Source organism: Hesperophylax consimilis, chromosome 13 (assembly GCF_061612785.1).
Source record: "Hesperophylax consimilis isolate HC1 chromosome 13, BYU_Hcon_1.0, whole genome shotgun sequence".
NCBI classification, from domain to species: Eukaryota; Metazoa; Arthropoda; class Insecta; order Trichoptera; family Limnephilidae; genus Hesperophylax; species Hesperophylax consimilis.
In genome coordinates, this window is record NC_142848.1 from 35,301,632 (window position 1) to 35,323,036 (window position 21,405).

The following is a 21,405-nucleotide window of genomic DNA, read 5'->3' on the forward strand; positions in this document are numbered from 1 at the left end:
ATACGGATTAGATAATAATTTTAATCCAACACAATAACGCAAAGCGCGCTCTAGCGGAGTAATGTTTTATCACAGTGAGATAAGTGTTTTTATTATTTTGCAATATTATTTTCTTTTAAAAAATGTTCTGACCTACTAAAAAATAAGATATTGAATGAAAAAGGCGTTAAAAACAAAAAAATAATGTGCGATGGCCGAGAATCGAACTCGGATCAACTGCTTGGAAGGCAACTATGCTGACCATTACACCACCAACGCCAGTTGTCGGGATGAGCTAAGAAGCATTTATATGTTACTTCAAAACTTTGACTAGATCAAATGAACTTTAATCGGTGGTGGGGGTACCCGCATTTTCGTTTCGGTCATGAGTCGGTTTTACTCCGGTCCTCGAAATTGCATGACGCGCGTAAAGAAGTTTCACTTCAAAAATTCATGGGGAGGGTGGCTAGAGAATTTCAAGAAAATATAAAATTTGTCCCCAGAAAAATAAATTTCATGGGGGGGGGGGGGGGGTGGCTAGAGAATTTCGGGACATGTTAGGAGGTTCGGGACGCGCTAGTCTCACGGAATTCCGAATACGGAAAACGAATTCGTAAATCGAATACGGAAAACGTATGTATGCGGCCAGCCGTATAGGGTTATTGGACTACGTGTACTGTGATAGGAACCCTTTCAAAGAATCATCGAAGAAATTTGTGAGAACAGATAATTTATTATAAACTTTTATAACATTTTAGGTGGATTTGTTGATTTTTAAAATTCATTTTTCGACTTTATGTCCGCGTTAAAACTTCCCCACAGGAAAATCTAAACCCTTTCACACACTTTTCCACAAATGATCATCTAGTCAATCCACATTATGCCAGTGAATTATATAAGCATAATAAATACAAAACAATACAAGAACAACACGTCAACTCACCAGAGATGAAGTTTGAAAATAATTCACCGACTCCAGTTATTTTCATATCAGAGGGTTCGACTCGGTAGAACTCCTAACTCCTAACTGGACCTATAAATGCTACTGATTCCTCAACATAAATATTTAAAAAATCTTTCGTATAACTACATGTATTTAAAATGACTGATTTTTGCATTTTTATGTATAAATTCATTGACAGATCTATTTTATGATAGATCTATTTTTTTAATTTTAAGTAATTTTCACAATACATATGGCGGAATGATGTAGCCGTGAGTGGTTTATTTATGATGATACTTGTGCAATGACGGAGGACTTAGCTAAGGCGGAATGAACTTGAACCCACGATGCCTGGGGGGAAACCTGGAATATGTTCACTTGGCTACTAAAACGTAGATTGTTTGATTAATCCTACAATAATTCGGTACCAGTCACACGGGAATGTCCTACATAGAAAAGTGAAGTTATTAACTAACTAACCATGACGTGGGGTGGTTTGACATTAGGTCTGTCTGAAGCAATCAGCTTCTTCCGGTTGGGAGGGTGCGGAAATTACCGCTACTTCCGCTTCCGGCCGCTGCAGGCGCCATTTATTGGCTCGAGAGGAGTTTAAGGGTGCGAATAAACAGGACAAAATTTCTACGAGCCGAGACACGAATTACGGGAAAGGAACAAAGCAATCGCAATAGGCGTTTATACGCAGCATAAAAATCAATCATAATATTGTCTGCCCGCCCGTTTCGCCATTTCGCTAATTCGATAATTTAACGCTCTTTTGTAATTTTGTAAAAAGTTGAACGATTAAAATTAAGCTTTTCTAGCCTTGTCACGTTTCTTTGATGTTAGATATTTGATTGGAACAAGATTTAGGGCGCCCTGAGACTCCGGTGCATAGTCAACATATGTACATGGTTGACATTTATCACATGCGAACGGGGCGCTTCTACGACTCGTTCTTGAGCAACAGCTCGGCTGTGGAACGATTTGCCGGCCTCGGTGTGTCTCACCTCCTACAGCATTGGTCTTTTAAAGTCCTACGTTAACTACTTCCTCTTCTCGAAATACCCTCCACACAGCATCCCCAAAGATGTCACGGGCCCGATAGAAATTATTTTCTTCATGGTCTCCCGTGTGGAGTTAATATAAAAAAATTGTTCCGAATTAAAATTTTACTCATACTTCCATATTTCCTCAAAGTACTTACTCCCCATACATAAGTTAATACTTACACTATCTGCTCACGGGGCAACTGAAAACAAAAACCAGTTATATATACACAGGATAGCAGCTCAAGTTGCTATCCTATATATTTCAATGGCGGTCCGCACACGGCGCAACTTAACAAAAACCAGTTTTCGACGGCGACGCAACCAGTCGCCTGTGCGTTTTCTGTTGCCAGTTGCCCATAGATATGTCAGTTTTCAAGAAATTTGAGATTTGTCCATACCTCAACAGCTGATTACGATATATCCGAGCAGGAAAATTTCAAATTTGTTCAGGAGGTTGAAAAAATCCTGTATATTTAAGACTATAGGCTTCCCGACTATGCAAAAAAGATTAAAAAAAATAATGGCGGCTTCAACATCACTTGATTCTACAGACATTTTTTAAAGCAATATGCATAAATAAACCACCTATTAGATTCATAATAACGTGCTTTTTGTTACCAGCAAGTTGGTCCACTATTTAACCATATATATGCCAGCTGGAACAAGCCATAAATAAACCACCCACCGACAAGCTTAGATAATTTGAAAACTCGTAAACCTGAGTTGCGCCGTGAGACAAGCTCGATTGCCAACCAGTTTGCAACCGGCAGTTGGCAACCAGTTTCAGTTTAGTTTCAGTTTAGTTTTAGTTTAGTTTCAGTTGCCCTGTGAGCCGATGGACTTATGGTGGTTTAGGAGAATTTGAACAATTCTTCAAATTTCAAAGGTAATTTTCAAGTTCTTTGAACGCTTTTTTCAAGTTCTGTTATTATTTCAGTTCTGTCCAGCAACTAGCCTGTAATGATACAATAAAAGAACTTAAATAGGAGTATCACAAGAACCTAAAAACGAACGTTGAAATTTGATGCAAATTCTGAAACAACCCGTCCTAAATAAACACGAATAATTTCCAGTAGGTACGTACATAAAATTAAAAATGGTATTATGCCCAAGAAATTAAAACACAAAGTATTTTTATTTTTTTTATTGAAAAGAACAAAAATTGATACAGACAGTGAAGTACATACCTAAAAAAATTGAAACGGATTTTAGAATATAAAGAGAATTCGCCAACATCTTATTTATGTAGGCAAGTATTATGCCTCATCATATTATGTGTGTTTCATTAAATCCCTTATAGATTAATATATATAACAAAAGTGATTCACATAATTAAATTATTAATTTAAAAAATAAGCTTTTTTGTATTTGCCGCAAATTAGGTACTAAATATAATATTTATGTGTTTGCTGTTAATCTTACTGGGGCGAATTCCCGTTCTCTATCCTTGGCTAGGGACATGTCCATAATGTAACACCTATTCTCTTCTTTTGGCTTTGGCATAGACTGGAGCGAGATCTTTCTCACTCGCTCTTGTTTGTGCAAAGGCTGAAATGAGGGGATGGGTAATGGGTACACTAAGGACATGCTCTTGGCTAGGGATGGAGAACGGGAATCCGCCTTTATTCCAAAATGATTTTCCGTGTACCGGTATTTGAAAATTGTTTTAATTTGTCGATTTTCAGCAAAACTCCGTTTCAATTACTAATTATTTATTTTGTATATTGTTGTGTATTATTGATGTTGACGTCAGATTGAGAATTGTTTGTATTAGACTTTTCACTTTCAACTTTAAATGAGTTTAAACTTTGAAGTAACAGTGATTGCATATTTTCACCATTTGATTCATACAGCTATTTCTTATTTAACTTTCAATAGGTCTGATATTTTCCCAGAACGAGTTAAAAATGCTGCAATAGTATCGTATTAATTTATTACAACGCAATCCTAGCTGATAGGTCAACTCATGACGGACCAGAATATTGTAATATGATTTTGTTAAAATGTCCTTATTTTTGTGAAAATCGTCACCTTGGTTCAGCTTTTCGAGTGCCAAAACTACAGAATTCCATATTCTAAGATTTTGTATTCTATTACGTAACTCTGCATAGCTAAACCGTAGATAAATCTAAGCTAGATCATAGTCCAAATTAAAAATAACAGTGTCTACTCCTTAGAAAAAAATAAACATTCACGAGTATTTTTTAAAATGTTACACCTTCGGCTCCTCATACTCCACATCTCTCAGTGTGATTGCAGCTCAAGTTCTTCTGGAGTGAGAGCTAACCCGAGGAGCCTCTCTCCTTCCAACTAGAAAGGTTTTCGGAACTTTAGGCGGCATGCAGGATGAGGGACAACACCATCGTGCAAAGGCTTTGTGCTATTTTGCAGCACATTTACATCCATGGGAACCATTAAAATTATATTGCCTCTGAATATTGAGGGAAAAAATAAATCACACGTGAACCATTACTACTATTAAAATTGTTCAATAATTTTCATATTTATTTAACTTTTAAACTTACCTACGCACCCTTATTTAGCGTGCTAATAAAACTTACGGTAACCGGATAAAACAAAACGTGATAAAATAACTTGTTAGATTAGATAATCCGAACACATATGACGACAGTCAAGTTTAGATAAAGCCCGCAAACTCGGCCATCTGGACAAATCGGCAATTGACGAACACTTAATTGAAATCGGCGATTACTTTGTATTTGTGAATAAATTGCTGGGAAAACCCTGAAAACACTGTAAGGTCCTCTGAAACTTTGACTAAAGATGGAAGAAGCGCAACACGGCATAGTAATCAAAAAACTAATCATGATGACTTTTCTTTTAGCCCTGAAAATTTAAAATCGGTTACGATTATTTTTTTGTTGATATTTTCTTCTTAAATGTTCTACTTTGTCATAAAATCAAAATTTCATGCAAGAAGGAACATAATATTTTACTCGATTGTTCTGCACATACAAGATGGGAAATTGCTTTTTCATTAACGTTAAATGAAAATTGGCGAAGTGAAAATGGCATTATTTCCACTAAGTACCCTGTTCATGGTTGAATCATTTTGGTAACTGTGGCAAAATTAATATTGGTAAAAGGAAAAATGTTATTTTCCACTAAGTGCCCCGTTCTTCGTTGAGTTATGACGACACCTGCGGATGAAAAGGTAAAGTTTCCTCATTCACCATATAAAATTAATGAAGGCGAAAAGAAAGAGATGTTATTCCCAATAAGTGGCCTATTAAGAATTTTTATTACTGTTCTTTAAAAAAATTAGCCCTGTTGTGTGTCAAACGCTTTCTGTTTAGGAAACTTTGAAAAATAAAATTCTCGTAAAAATAGAGTATTAACATCTGGAGTCACAAATATTGACTGCGAATCAATTTGTGGATTTATTCCTAATCTGTAATCAATATTTGACACAACTATTGGGGTAGCTGTAGTTAACAGTTAGAATTGGAAAGGGATTCTAACATACCCCTGGTGTTTTATGTACATCTTGTTGCGAATCAATATTATGGCCCAGAGTGACACAGCACAATTTCCGTAATAGATTCGATATTATCCACAATGGTGGAGCACTTAACATGTTCACGGCACAAGTTTTCTTAACAGACTGGTTTTACTATAAATTGTTGCAATGTTAGTGACGCAGGTATGTACTCCATACTGTCGAACAAGGATAGATAATTGTGTGGAGGAATTCAGGGACATATGTTAAAGGGAGTTGCTTCAACACCATCTGTCGATCTTTTGAATTAATTTATGAATCATTAATCATAGTGTTTAAATCACTGAATGACCAAGAAGTGTGAGAATAAACAGATTATACCGGTTTACATAGTACCTTTAGACTCCTAAGCTCTTACGCAGGTCATATAAATTGATTAAGTGTTCAAGGAAAAATGTTTGAACAATTTCACTACAAATAAGGAAAATGTGAGTTTATTTTGGACTTAAGTACGTGTTCACAACACATGCTTATCAGTTTGTCTATTTCAGTGGGTTAAATGTATATAAATGGAATATTATTGAAACATTAGGTATGCATTAGATTGGTTTATTTCGCCCGTCATCAGCGTCGAGTGATCGCGGTGCTTGACGGACAAAATTCGTCTTTACGAGCAATTCGAATATTATGACCAGAACGTAAAAATTATGCAAATTCATCAAATTTTGTTAAATTACCAGAAATTAACTGCTTCTGAAACATCAATTTTCAAAATCGAATTACCCAACCAATGACTACGTTACGAGTTAGTATGGTTGTCTTCGTGTAGTTCATACCATTATTTACGTACTGATTCCTTTCTAAAAAACGCATGGCTAAAATAAAAAATGACTAAAATTATTGTTCTGTGAATAGATTGTTTGTTTGAAAACACCCTTGGAGCACTGGAATGTACCTGAAACCGAGAAAAACATTCTTAGTTAGTTTAATTTACAGGTAGTTGGCCTAGATAAAGTTTGACGTTAGAAATTAGTAGCATGTGCAGTTACACCAGTAAAAAATAATTTGACTGATGTTTGGATTTTTAGATACCACCTGAAGAGAGTGAGCATTTGAGCAATGGGGCGGGAGGGTGGTCCTTCGAATACTTGATACCATCCCCGCGGCATAGTGGCCAAGACGGTTAGGTAGAGAAGAAGAGAATTATGAAGAATCCTGGGACAAACTGAGGGGGCAAACTTTGCCGACAGGACTACAAGAAAGCAACTGTTCAGGGTCAAAGAAAACTATTCGTTTCGAGGGTGGCACAATGGACAGTGCACGAAGGTAAAGGGGTATAAAGTAAATAAATCATGAAGGTATCAATATACCGGCTGCGCCAATGTAATTTATTTGTTTTTGGAGCGAGGTAGGTAATTTAGAACACTTCTATTATTCTGTCACTGTAGTTTAATGACTGACAATACCATTACCTTGATTAATTTTGGGGAATAACGCCACGTTGGGCTTCCTCCTTCTTTAGTCATCATCATCAGAGTAGATATGATGGACACTGTACCAAACGTTGGCCAAAGATAGAGGAAACGCCACACGGCATATTACTCTAAAAATAAATCACGATAATTCTTTTTGCCATGAAAATCTCAAATCATAATTGACAATACCGATAAAAGTTGCAACTGGTATGGTGAACGAACTTCCAGCTTGGAACATGATCTGGATAGAACACGCTGCACTCAACAGGATGTTAATTGACATACTTGACTTACTTCAACCAGTGTTTCCTGACATTATTCGGAGTAAAAAATGTGAATCATATTTTGTCTCCGGTGACATTTTAGATGTTTTTCTTTATTTTTTAAACATAAAACATTAAAAATCAGAAGGTATTGTATAGTTTGGGTCGGGGTGAGGTTGGATGGTTACTCAGCTGAGTCACCAGTGACCACATGTTGTTTGTTTTTCAAAATAAAAACACCAAAAATGTTACCGGAGACAAAAATTTCATTAACATTTTTTTACTCCAAATAATGTCAGGTAAATTTGACTGTCCTGAAACGGGAATCCTTTCTAGTTGGACAGTCAAAATCATAAAATGTAATCAATATTATATAAAATAAATAAATAAAATAAAATAAATAAAATCACCGGTTAAAGTAATTCAAGTACGTCCCTTAACACCCTGTATAAAGGCTCATATACTGCTGTCTCACTCTAACACTATGAAAATCAACTTAGAGTCTTTAAAATGCCAAATCAAACAATGAATACCTGCTGTACAGTAGCTCCAGCAAGAAGATTCCCATTGCCAGGCCAAAGCAGCCCAGCAGCCATTCGAGGGCCGGCAGCACCTCTAGCAGACCCACGCTGACGAAGCTACTCCCCTTGCCGGAGCAGACGGGCTTCTTGGTGTAGAGACGCTGCACCTCGCGGGACTGGAGACCAGACTCTTGGAGACGACGCATCCTGATAACAAAATTATTAAAGATCTGGAATTATTTATTTATTTACGCCCTTTAAAAAAGCGATTACATCTATTTTTAATCGGTTTTTAAAACTTAATAAAAGAAAATATTCTGGTTTGACTGAGGATTGAACCACTCTACCCACCGAGCCAAATCCCAATTGGATAAAACCGACATTTAATACGTGTGTTAACTGCTGTAACATTGTCGAATTTCAGGGATGCGTGTATGTTAGCAAGCGTGTGCGTGATTCCACCAAAATCTGATACAATCAATTGTCATCGACAACTACCCTGTATGCTGAGATTAATCTCGATTGCGGTTAAGCATGTCTGGAAGTGAAATTCAAGCAAATTTAAACAGAGACCAAAAAGCTGTCTAATTTTTTTCACTCACTTTCATTCCATAGCCCAGGAAAAATTGATTATAGTTCTCGGAAATGTTTTGATTACACTCTGTCTGTATATATATCAGCTGTTAGCTATTTGCTTTCCATATTGAATGCGGGCTGCGAACTCAATGGGGTCGATGTAAGTTATTTAAAGCTGGTATATTGATCTGTTTGCAGGCTCAGAATATTTGAGAAACTGCATCGATTAATAAATTTCTTTGAGAATAATCAAAGCACCAAATCGCATCATAAAGTCAACTACCATGTTTCATCAAACATACTAATTTCAGTTGTCTGTGATGTATGTTATAAATGAATGAAATTATTCAAGGTAAATTAATTCAAATTTGCATTGAATTTTAGTGCCATTTTAAATTTTTTAACTGCTTGTGTTAAGCGAGCGCATTCCCAATATATACCGATTTATAACATATTCGTACAAACAGGTCTCCAACTCGTCTTGGAAGGAGTTTATAATTAAATGGCTCTTTTAAATTAATCAGGGATTTGTTTAATTTTTGATTTGGATAATGGTGACTCGGTAGTCGACCTAGCTAGTAGCTGGCTAATTGGAATCTGCAACAGTAAGTTTCTCTGAGAGCCTTCGCACTGGCCCTGGCGACTACTGGACACTGGCTCCATCTTGCGGACTTCCACTCAAGCTCTATGCACTGCCATCTGTGCGTGCATCTATAAAGCTCTTACCTCCCAACAGTCATCAACCATTTTCGGACTTCGGACCCTTCAAGATGTGCCCAGGAGATTGGTGAAGTCATCAAATCGGCAATGGATGGCTTCATACAATCGACTACTAAAGAAACTGGTGTGGGTTCAAAGCCGTGGTTCAGTCGACAATGCTCCGAAGCAGTTAGACGAAAAAACGCGACTTACCAAGCCTACAACACATCTCGAACGCCCGAAAGCAGATCAGCATACAACAAATCGGCAAAGGAATGCAAAAGAATCATTAATAGGTCAAAATTCGAACACGACCTGCAGATCAGCAAAAAGCTGGCTGCCTGCCCGCATGGCAGCAGAGCATTCTGGTCGCTTGCGGGCTCAATAGGTCGGAATTTTCGCAAACCCAGTTTGCCACCTCTTACCAGACCTGACGGCTCACTAGCAAACACCGCCACCGAAAAGGCTAACCTATTAGAGAAAATGTTTGCGGAAAACTCGACCCTCCATGACGGGGGTGCTGTTCCGCCGTCGGTTCCTCACTGCGGCTTCTATATGAAAAAGCTGAGGATCCGGCATCGGGATGTACTCCACGTTAAACGGAGGCTCGATGTTAACAAAGCTAGTGGACCTGATGGAATACCTGCCCTGGTATTGCAGAGGTGTGCTGCAGAAATAGTTCCAGTTTTGACAAAGCTCTTCAAAATGTCCCTGAAGTGTGGCACTGTGCCCTCTGGTTGGAAAAAAGCGGTTATTCACCCTATTCCAAAGAAAGGTGACCGCTCCAACCCGGCCAACTACCGCTCCATAGCGATCACATCAGTTCTGTCCAAAGTGATGGAACGTGTGATCAACGACAAACTGCTCACATACCTCGAGAAGAACAAAATTATCAACGACCGTCAATACGGGTTCCGGCGGAACCGCTCGTGCGGTGATATTCTCGCGTATGTGACGCATGTTTGGGGGCGGTGCCTGGAACGTCACGGTGAGACCCAAACGGTCGCACTAGACATATCCAAGGCCTTTGACCGGGTCTGGGACCGAGGACTTGTCAACAAATTGCCTTCTTACGGACTTCCCGCATCCCTGTGTACGTGGATTGCTGACTTTTTAAGGGATAGGTCGATTCAGGCGGTTGCTGACGGTTTCACCTCTTCCTCGCACTCCATAAATGCTGGCATCCCACAGGGATCGGTTGTGTCTCCGACTTTGTTTTTGTTGCACATCAATGACCTTTTGACATGTGCACCGATTCATTGCTACGCGGATGACAGTACAGTTCTTGATTGCTTTTTGTTTGGCAAGCCCCCAAAGGGCACACAAATTTCAACGGCTCGGAGGGCTTTGAAGCAGAGAATGGACGGTTATCTCGAGAGTATTTCCTCCTGGGGTAAAAATAATCTCGTCGAATTTGATGTTTCAAAGACCCAATCCTGTCTGATTACGTCTAAAAGGGATCCAAATGATAATCTAGTCTCCTTCAACAGAAGCAATCTTCCGAACAGGCCTTCCATTGATATGATTGGTGTAACTATAAGTGACCAGCTCAGGTACGGGGGCTCCATCGAAGCCAGAGTAAAGTTGGCCTCTCAGAAGCTGGGCGTACTATACAGGGCCCGCAGATACTTTAATAGTACACAACTGCTGACCCTGTACAAATCGCAAGTGCGCCCTACTGTCGAATTTGGCAGCCATCTCTGGTCCGGAGCCCCTAAATACCTGAAAAAAACCCTTGACTCTGTGCAGAAACGGGCGGTCCGTTTGATAGATTCCCCAATCTTAACAAACGGACTGCAGTATTTAGAGCACAGGCGTCAGGTAGGTATGCTGTCCTTGTTCTATCGGTATTACAATGGAAGATGCTCTGAGGAACTAGCGTCATTGATCCTTTCGGCACCGGTGCGTAGTCGGGATATACGCCAAACGCGCGCCCAACATTTGTACACGGTTGACATTTGTCACATGAGAACGGGTCGCTTCTACGATTCGTTCTTAAGTTCAACAGTTCAATATCTTCCTTTCAAACCATCTTTGAACACTTACTACGGGGAATGCGCTTTTTGGCATTTGAGCAATTTTCGTTTTCTCTACTTCCATTCTTCAGACCTTGTGCGGTCTGTTTGAATTTAGCGTGGGAGGTTCGAGTATTGTTTGCGCTTGTAATTACGCAATCCGCGGAATGTTAAACGTCCCACGGAATGAGCTCGTTATTCCATGTAGACTGGTGTTTCTCAACCAGGTTTTAAAGGGCTTATGGCACATGTCAGTGTTGTAATACCTACAGCAAACTTTTGGGGACCACAGTCAATTATTATCCGGTATGTAGGTACAGGAACAAAAATGTATGAAATAATCAAAAATATTTGTTTCGGTTTAATTTTGATAATCTTGTAAAATTCCACTGCACGCTTAACACGCAAAAATATATAAATAGCATTTGGTATCGACTTAATTACTAGAAGAAATAACTATTTACACGGTGAGAGATGGTCAAAGATGCATTAAAGTTTTTTTAATCAAAGTTAAGTTTGAAGGACATAAATAATTATTATTTACTACATGAATATGATAGCAATAGACACCAAAAACACTACTTCGAAACAACATAAAATATTTACAAAAAAAATAATTGACTACTCAAACTTAAAAGAAAAACTCCAAAAAATAAACTGGAATACAATATACCAAATAGATAATGTCGAGGAAGCCTGGAATACATTTACAAATACGCTGACGCAAGAAATAAATAATTACACTACAGTAACACATGTAAAACTTACACACAAAGCAAAAAAATTAAACTATGGATAACACAAGGAATATTAAACTGTATTCGTAAACGAGACAAAATTCACAAACAAATTAAACAAACACCGTATGACATGGAACAACTTAATTACAATAATTACTATAAAAGATATAGAAACATATGCATGAAAATTATTAGAGTAGCTAAGGAGTTGTACTACAAAGAAAAACTTAAAAAGCAAACAATTACCCAAAGGAAATATGGAGAATATTAAAGGAAGTTACATACAGACAAAAATACAAACAAAAAAATACTATCGAACATCTAAATATTAACTCGAAAAAAATAGATGCCAAAACAAATATAGAAATGATGGCAAACCACGTCAATAACTTTTTTGCAACTATAGGGAAAGTTTTAGCGAATCGTAAAAAACACAGCACAAACACCCCAACACAAACAAACTGATCAAACATCGATACCCAACCAACACAACACAGATTTATATTAAAAACAAGTTCGGAAATGGAAATTAACAAAATAATATTTATTATTTTGTTAATTTAATTTAATTTAATTAATGTATTTACATTAAAAAACCGGATTGCTCCTGGATTAGATGAGATAACAACGGATTGCATTAAAATAATAAAAAATGAAATATTAAAACCTTTAACACACCTAATCAACCTTAGCATAACACATGCCTGCTTTCCTAATACTAAAAAAGGACTGGTAATCCCTATGTATAAATCCGGAGATAAAACGGAAATAACTAACTATAGACCAATCACTTTGTTAAACTCTCTATCAAAGATTTTCGAAAGACTATTAAAAAACCAAATAATAAAATACCTGGAAGAAAACAAATTAATCTCGGACAAACAATATGGATTTAGAGAAAAAAGAAGCACAAAAGAAGCTTTAGCAAGTACAATAGATTATATACATAGCAACTTAGATCAAGGGTTTAAATGCATAGCGATGTATCTAGATTTGGTTAAAGCCTTTGATTCAATATGCCACAAAATACTTTTTAAAAAATTAGAAAATATGGGTATCAAAGACAAAAAACTACAACTATTAAAAAGTTACATGAGCGACAGAACACAACAAGTCAAAATTAATAACTATACAAGCAAACCACTGCCGATTACACACGGAGTTCCACAAGGAAGCATACTAGGGCCCGTTCTTTTCACAATTTACATAAATGAACTTTGCAGCATGGAAATAGATGGAGAAATAATTAGTTACGCAGACGACACAGTTTTACTATTTAAATCTAAGGATTGGAATAAGGTTTATAACATAGCGAATCTAGGAATCACGCAAGTGAAAAAATGGTTGGACTCAAATACACTCACACTAAACATATCAAAACCAAAATTCACAACGTACAGCATAACCAACACAGGACAGCCAAAAAACAATACAAACACCATAAAAATACACGAATGCATAAACACCAACATCTGCGATTGCCCCCCTCTAGAAAAAACAGAACAAATAAAGTATCTAGGAATCGTAATTGACCATAATCTTAGATGGACACATCAAATCAAACAAATCACAAGTAGACTCCTCAGAACAATACACATTTTCCTAAATATAAGAAACATATATAAAATAAAACAATTGAAAACAATATATTATGCACTATGCCAATCAATAATAGAATATGGAATAATTGCTTGGGGAGGAGCAACAAACGCAGCTATCGCTCAAATAGAAATCGCACAGAAAACGATATTAAAGGTAATACTCAAAAAACATAAACTAACCGACACAGACCAAATATTAAAAAGCTGTGACATACTTGATATACGCCAATTATATGTTAAAACTCTACTAAACTACATTTTCGACCAAAAAAACAATCCCCAACAAACACAAAATATCACTAATAGACCGGTCAGAAAAGCGTATAAAAAAAACATAAAAACTCCGACGGTAAACACTATCTTTGGACAAAGACACCATAAATACCACGCTATTAAAGCATTCAACAGTCTTCCACTTGAAACAAAAATTGAGGAAAATAAAAATAAATTCAAACACAAAATAAAAAAATGGATTAAAGAACAAAAAAGACAATATTTCCAAAATTCTATAACATAAGAGAATAAAACATATACACGCAACACAAAAAAATGTATAAGGCAAGCGGCACGCACTTTTAAAATTCACGTCGTTGACTCCTCAGATTGTACATTCTGTGGTCTAGAAGTGGGAACTTTAGATCACATATTTTTTGGTTGTCCCTCTCTAAACAAATATCCTCTCTTCTATCAAGCCTTATCTAAAATTGCCTCCCCTCCATTCAACATCTCATCTCTTCTAAGTCTGAACTCGACTCCAATTTTCATTATAATTTTGAAATTTGCCCATTTAAATAAAATTAATATTTAAATTCACCTTTCATTTCTCAATAATTTTAAATGATGGCCAAGAACACCCTTGAAGGGTGAAAGCCAGAAATAATGTTAAAAAAAAGCGGCACGCACAAGCACATAGATCATTGTAAGTGCCGATTTCCATTCTCTTCTAATGTTTTTATTTTGGTGGGAGAATTGGATTTTGATTTCTAATCTTTATTTTTGGTGTAAATTTATCTTTACTTTAATGTTGTTTTTTGTTTAAATGTATAAATTCGTATATTTTAAAATGGGGGTCTCAGCACGGGTGAACAACCCAGTGAGGCCAACGTTGCTGAATTGAAATGTGAAGTACTGTAGAGTAATGTATCAATAAAAAAAAAAAAAATAAATAAATAAAAAAATATATATATTATACTTTAGATATTTAAGTTTAAAAAGGTGTTGTTTTTTTAAAGAGCCTTTCCATGCAGCGGAATTAGACAAGTTTACCGTCATTTTAAATATTGTAACTGATTGTGTGAAGAATTTAGACAAGCGTAAGTATTTGCCGCCCCGGAACCATTTATTGGAAAACCAACACCTCTGCCATAGATATAGATCAGCCCAAGTGGTGCGTCACGTTTGGTGACTTAGCAGGGGTGGATACATTGGGTGAGGTTTGTCCGGGTCTTGGCGAAAGATGCATGGATGGCAGGATAGGGAGAGACTCGTTGAAGGAGACCTTATGACCTCTTCAGCAGGACTCTCTTAGAACATCGCCATGTATTGCAGTTGGAGGGATGAATTCATACGTCTGTCATTCCTGGACAAACTGATCCCTAGATTCATTCCCACCCCTCACAGCGTTTTCCTTCCCAGAAATTTCTCTCCTGCGTTTCCTTAAAAAGATCCTCCCAACTGTATCCCCTCAGATGACATAGGCCTTGAGAGAAATTATTTCCTTAAAACAACGTTCAACGTTTTGACAAGCTGTGGTGTAAGCTGAGTATACTATCGGAGGAATTAGTTTCTTCTGGTGAATAGTGATTAAATGGAGTAGATTGCTCAGCAGATGAATTCTATCTAGTTACACAGTGTTCCTACCTAACCTAGTGCCTTCCCGCTTCATCCGAACGGGGGAGCTGCCGTAACGAGGTTAAAACAAGGAATGTTACAGAAGGTAAATTCTGGAAAGGAATTCTATAATAAACAATTTACTAACTGTCTCAATCAATCCATTATTTGACTTGATGGTTAATGGTGGTTGAATGATGCCAGATATTCCTCCCTAGGACTATGAAAACATTTCTCCACATATAAGTAAATCTTCTGGGAAAATCACTTAAAAATAACTTAATCTATAAACATACATCTATACAAATAAAAATGTTAATGTTCGTTTGTTCAAAATATTTAATTTTCGTAAATTCTTCACTGATTGCTTTGAAATTTTGACACCACGTTTCATTCGTATACGCATGTTTTTATATAACTATATTATATAGATGTCACCTGTGATAGGTAAAAACACGTTTTTCTTGAAAAATAACCCCATTTGTTGAACGTAAAAGCAACACGCGATATTGTTTCTCTAACTGCAGATAGACGGAGCCACAGGAAAGCGTGGCGGGGTACAGCTAGTTTTTAGTAAATAAGTAAGCACACTATTTGACAAGATGGTACAATTTGAAAAAAAATCAGCATTTGTAAAACAAAAGTACTTAAAAAAATTACAGAGAACAATCGCACTGCGAGTAGGACTCATTTTCCTCTCGGTAACGATGTACGTAAATTTTTGATAACCCTCTGATAGGCAATGTACTTTTACCCCTTTGTATGGACAATGTGGCCTGGCCAGGCCATAGTACCAACGATAGCAAGTCCTTTTTTCAATCAGAATTCTGGCCAAGTTGTGTCGTAACAAAGTTATCACATTATACACTTCGGCCGGTATAGCGATACTTGTCAAATAAATCCAACACCACTCGTGAACCTTGATTCACTTAACTATCAGCATCTGGAAGTTTTCCGGTGTAAATTAGTCGTCTGAGCGGGTAGTTGGTATCAGAAACGCAGACCCACCAGACCTTGATGCCATATGCGATGGCCTATTCAAGCCATGAGGTACAGTCTTTGAAGATTTTTTCTTAATTTTTTTGACTCAATAAAAAAGGAAACGAAAAAAAAATTCAAAATGGCCTAGTCAGGCCAGATTGCCCATCGGAAGGTTAACAAGTTGGCCAAGGGAGGGAAAATAATATGAAATTCCCGCCCATTCCCGAGCGCTAGCGATGAGCATTGTTTTTTTATGGGACTAGGAGCACCTGTGTAACGCGGTATGTTTTTTCTTTTCAACTTTTCTACAAATCTTATAAAAATACTGGGGTACTCCAGTTCAAATTTGCACGACATCATAAAATTCGTATTTTCATCATATTTCTTCTAAACGTCTAAACTCTAAACACCAAGTAATCTATCTATCTATCTATACAGGGTGTATCGGCACTAACCCGACAAATTTTAACCAGCTATTCCTTAGCACATTTGGAGTAAAAAATGTTATGGGCACTTTGCTGTCCGGTAGCATTTTTTTTTCATTGCTCTTCGTCCACGGATGTTGTCAAAATTTATTAATTATTATCATAGTTTTTGTCCGTCAGATATCTGTGAAAAAAATTATTTTCTGTATATCAATACAACATGGTTTTTAATATTATTTTCAGCCTTATTTGATGATTCAATCGCGTTGCTAAGCAAATTCACACTGTGAGTTGTAAGCACGAAGTTTTTTTGTGATCTGTTATCCCATTTTATTTTATTATTTACGAGTAGAGAGGAAAATCCGGGATGTTACTATGCGACGAGTGAGGGTCCGAAGGTGAAGAAAGTTGTAAGATTGATGGCACGAAGTGGGGTAGTTATAATATGGGGGAGGTATATTTTCGGAGTGGTAACCCTTATCACAAGAGGCTTAGCGTGCATCTGTCAGGCCTGAGCCTGCTGGTTCATCTTAGTGATGCTGTACATATTAATACAAAGGGATAAAGAAAAACACTCTTATGCAAGAATTCGCTGAAGAGGTTGACTGAATCGTACTGAGGGCGTGACCGTGCGCCAGAAGTGGGCTAAATTTTCCCCACTTCTGGGGAAAATGAACACTTTTTCATATTGAAGCCAACAATACCAATGCAGCCAAAAACTCAGTAATAACTTACACCCACTACGAAAAATTACTACATTTAGACATCTTTCATGATTCCTTTCTAACATACAAAACTAACTTATTTAATTTCTTAGCGTGACATATTTCAAAAATATTTTTTATTTATTTATTTTCGGGAAATCGACAGTTTAAATTTAATCAGTTTGTACAAAAGTATTATATAGTAAAATAAAACAAATTATGGATTTCCTCCTTGTGACTTTACCTCTACTGAGACAGCATAATATGGAATAAATTATTTAAATTTGTGAGAAAGGAATATGAATTAAAAATTTTATACAAAACAACAGATTATATAAAACCAAACATTTACAAAACAATACATTTATAGCCTTCACTTTTCACTTCATTTTTCGAACCTTCTATGTATTAACAGTCAATTATAATTCGTGAGCATATATTATAATTCTTGATATCAATTTATTTTTTCTCTCCACACACTTTCTTCCTTTTTGTAACAATATCAGGCGAAATCACGTAATGATATTTTATCTACATACGTAATAGGTGCTACAACTATGTAATAACAAAAAATATCCTTAACTGTATCTTATTGTACGTCTAGTGTATGTTTTAACAAATAAATAACATATCGAAAATCTTTCGTGGACAGAAAATTAATTCACTTGGCCCGAAAGGGCCCCAAAAGTCGGAAAGTCTTGCAAATTGAGGAAAAACCGTTTTCTTTAAAATTAGCGTAGGCACTCATAGATCCCACTTCCAAGGTTAATTAAGTGGTCCGTTAAAATGTTTGAAGAGAAAAATATCTAAAATAAATCATGTGTGCAATTTGATGATTTTGTAAAATAATTTGACAGACTGGGTTTTAGTCTCTCGCATAAAAAAGTTGCATAGAGTTACCTGCTTTTAGAATAATTATCCATTGTATATTGTATTTAATAAACAATAAAAGTAATGAATATTGTGCAAAAGTGAATTTAAAAATATCGGAAGCATCTAAATAGCATTATTTATAATATCAGACCACGGAAATGAATTTTAGCGCAACTGAACCGTGATCATTGGTAGCGGGCATCTAGTTTTGTGCCTCCGGGAAACATAGATTGCAGGGGCGGATTTAGATATCCACAAACTTTATTCGATATTTGAAAAAATATCTTTAAAGAATATAAAAAAATAGAAAAAATAATCGGTAAAAAAATTACCAATAATGTTGAATTTCCGAATAACATTAATAATTTAAGTTAACTTTGAATAATTGATAATAGCGATGAAGCGTTAAAGGTAGGCCGTAAATTTTTCAACTTCTACCACAGTGTAAAGTAGGCGATTTTACTTGACGATAACGTAAAAGTAATATAAAAGTAACGTTAAATAAATTATTCGACCTTACAACTAGATTATATATCTAAAATAAAAGTAATTGATATATGAAATGAATTGTTGAAATATTAAGTATGATTATTGGTGCTTATTTACTTGATTGTGCTTATTAATTATGATTGATTGGTGCTTATTAACTTGATATCGATATTAGAAAAAATATATATATAAATCGAGGGGTACCCAAAAGTAACCGAACTAATTTTGGAGTCTCAGTTTTTGTAGTACCGGGTTCTGCTGGTAGGACCGTGTACAGCTACCTTCCCCAGTCAGTATGCCAAGCACTGCGATGAAGAAGTAGTCCTTTCAGCTGGTTTGAATTTTTGGTTACAGTTGTTTTGTCTGCTCGTCGTTTTTGTGATGGCTGATTTTCGTGAAAGTGCACGGCGTGAAGTTTTGAAAACTGGCACAGAATCTCTTTTAAGTGTTAAAAACGGCCTACAAGGATGATGCTATGGAAAAACTTAAATTTGAGAACCACAATTGTGTGTGGTTCTGAAATGGAGAACAAACTTTGAATGGACGACTCTTTCCACATCGAAAGAACAAATGTTTTGATGTTTGATCTCACTTCTCTTGATCTCTGAGCTTTTTTGGGTGGAATTTTGTTTGGTGGAAGTCTTAAATTGAATTGATTGTTGCTTTGTTTCTGGGTCTTTTCCATACTTCTTCAATTTGTCACCTGTGATGACCTTGGAAAAAAAGTTTGGGTCATTACGAAACTGTTCACGATAATCTGCCATGGTAAAAACAACGACGAGTACACCAAACAAGTGTCACCAAAAAAAATTACACCAGCCAAAAGGTCTACTTCTCCAGCACAGTGTTTGTTATACTGAATGGGGACCTACACGGTCCTACGAGCAAAACCCGATGCTACAAAAAAAGCCTCCCATATTAAGTACGCATATGTGCTACTTTATTTATTTGTGTTTTAAATTATGATATATGTAGGTGTAGACCAATAAATAATTTAATTTCGCATGATTTTAATGGCAACGATGGCATTTTTGAGTTACCAAATTTACGAAAGAAACAATCTTGCCCTTTCTGCTTGTTGATAGAATGAAAAACGAAATAAAAAATTAAATATTAAAAAAAAACCGTTTTTCGAGTTGAAATTTTGGCTAATGGAAATAATTTAAAATTAATAACTTTGTGTTCCAACGTAAATCGGTCATTTGTAATTTTAATTTGCCAAAAATACAAATTATAAAAAATGCCTTTTTATGTGTATTGTCAAAAGATTTTTTTTAAAAATATTTATTACAAATATGATGAAAATCTAAAATAATGAAAAATTGAATTCTTTATTGGCTGAAATTTCGTAATTTAAAACACAAATAAATAAAGTGGCACATATCCGAACGAGACATTTGCAATTCCTTTTGATTAAAAAAAATATGTTTGATTTGAACCCATATCACCTGAGCCGGAAGCAGGTGCATTTGTCAACTTACCGACTAATCGGTCCTTGAAAGGTATTTTTAATCTAAGCCCTAGTGCGTGAATAGGGAACAGGGATAAATCCACTCCTGGTAACGGGTTGCCCAGACCGTTAGTAACGTGTTGTCTGATATTGGCAGGATATATTGCGGAAGTGTACAGCATAGGACAGGACACAGGACGTCTTTCCTGCACGATGTAGAATGTAGACTACGGGGTATCATTTACAACACAGTTTCTAGTTACCACGTAGTCGTATTTACCACATAGTTTCTTGTTACCACATGATAGTATTTACCACATAGTTTCTACGGAGATCTAAAACCATATGGATAAAGTTAGTCTTACACATTGTTAAAACTATGGTACTAATGGAAAATTGATCATCATTTAATTATCTTACACTCCGATAAAACAGTAAAAATACGAGTAGGGAATAATCGTTTACTTTTATAAAGCTGATTTTTATATATTTTTTATATTACTTCATTAACTTAAAATATTAATTCCTATTATTTTTATAAAACATGCTTAAAGGTAAACGTAACGTACGGTATAATCTGCGCATTCATAGATGGCGTTAATTTAATTATTTTATTTATTTATTTATTTATTTATGTCTATTCTTGAATACACGTTTTACAAATTATTACAGTGGTTTATATTGCAGTACAGAGAAAAAAAAGTACAGAAAAAAGGTATAAAAAATGAAGAAAAAAGGTATAAAAAATGAAGAACATAGGTTGATTTAGGTAAAACTGTGTGTGTGTGTGATATTATATGTAACGTGAGCACCTCACTAGGAGAACCTGTGCTGAGGTGTTAACGTGTTTGTGGTTAAGGGTGACAGGTATTTATGTGTTGTGGTAGAAAGTTATTATTATTTTTTTTTTTCACAGACATATATTGAAACATGAAAACACACTTTTATATGTGAGTGTATGAATTTGTGGATAATTCTTGATGAACGTGTATAATATTAAATTATACTTGTTATATTTTGGTTATGTTTGGTTTGGAATTATAATCTTTTGAATAAAGTGAATATCTTGATTTTTTATCCAGGCTATGATATGTTTTTTGAGAAAGTTTGTAGATGTGTTTGTAGTCAATAATTGTTTCAAAGTAATGGGCATACTGTTAAAAAGTTTGGTTGCGTAGTATTGAAAGTGTCTTTGACCGTGTGTGGTGTGTGTTATTGGAATGTTCAGTGTTTTATTTGTTGAGGACCTGGTTTTTATTATGGCTTTTGCTTGATTTGTAATATGAAGATTATTATGGATGAGGTGTAGGAGAGCAGTTTTGGCGTAAAGTT

General features: G+C 35.9%; 1 protein-coding gene across 1 annotated transcript in view; it reads right to left on the reverse strand.

Moving 5' to 3' along the window:
• Positions 1-1,788: 1,788 nt before the first annotated feature.
• LOC149418911 (ionotropic receptor 84a-like) overlaps positions 1,789-21,405 on the reverse strand; it is a 47,333-nt gene continuing 27,716 nt past the window's right edge. Inside the window, exons 8-10 of the mRNA XM_089638435.1 lie at positions 7,694-7,897; positions 2,272-2,311; positions 1,789-1,932 (exon numbers count right to left, since the gene is read on the reverse strand). Coding sequence (XP_089494561.1) covers positions 1,789-1,932; positions 2,272-2,311; positions 7,694-7,897 — 388 coding nt within the window. The remainder of the gene's footprint in view (positions 1,933-2,271; positions 2,312-7,693; positions 7,898-21,405) is intronic.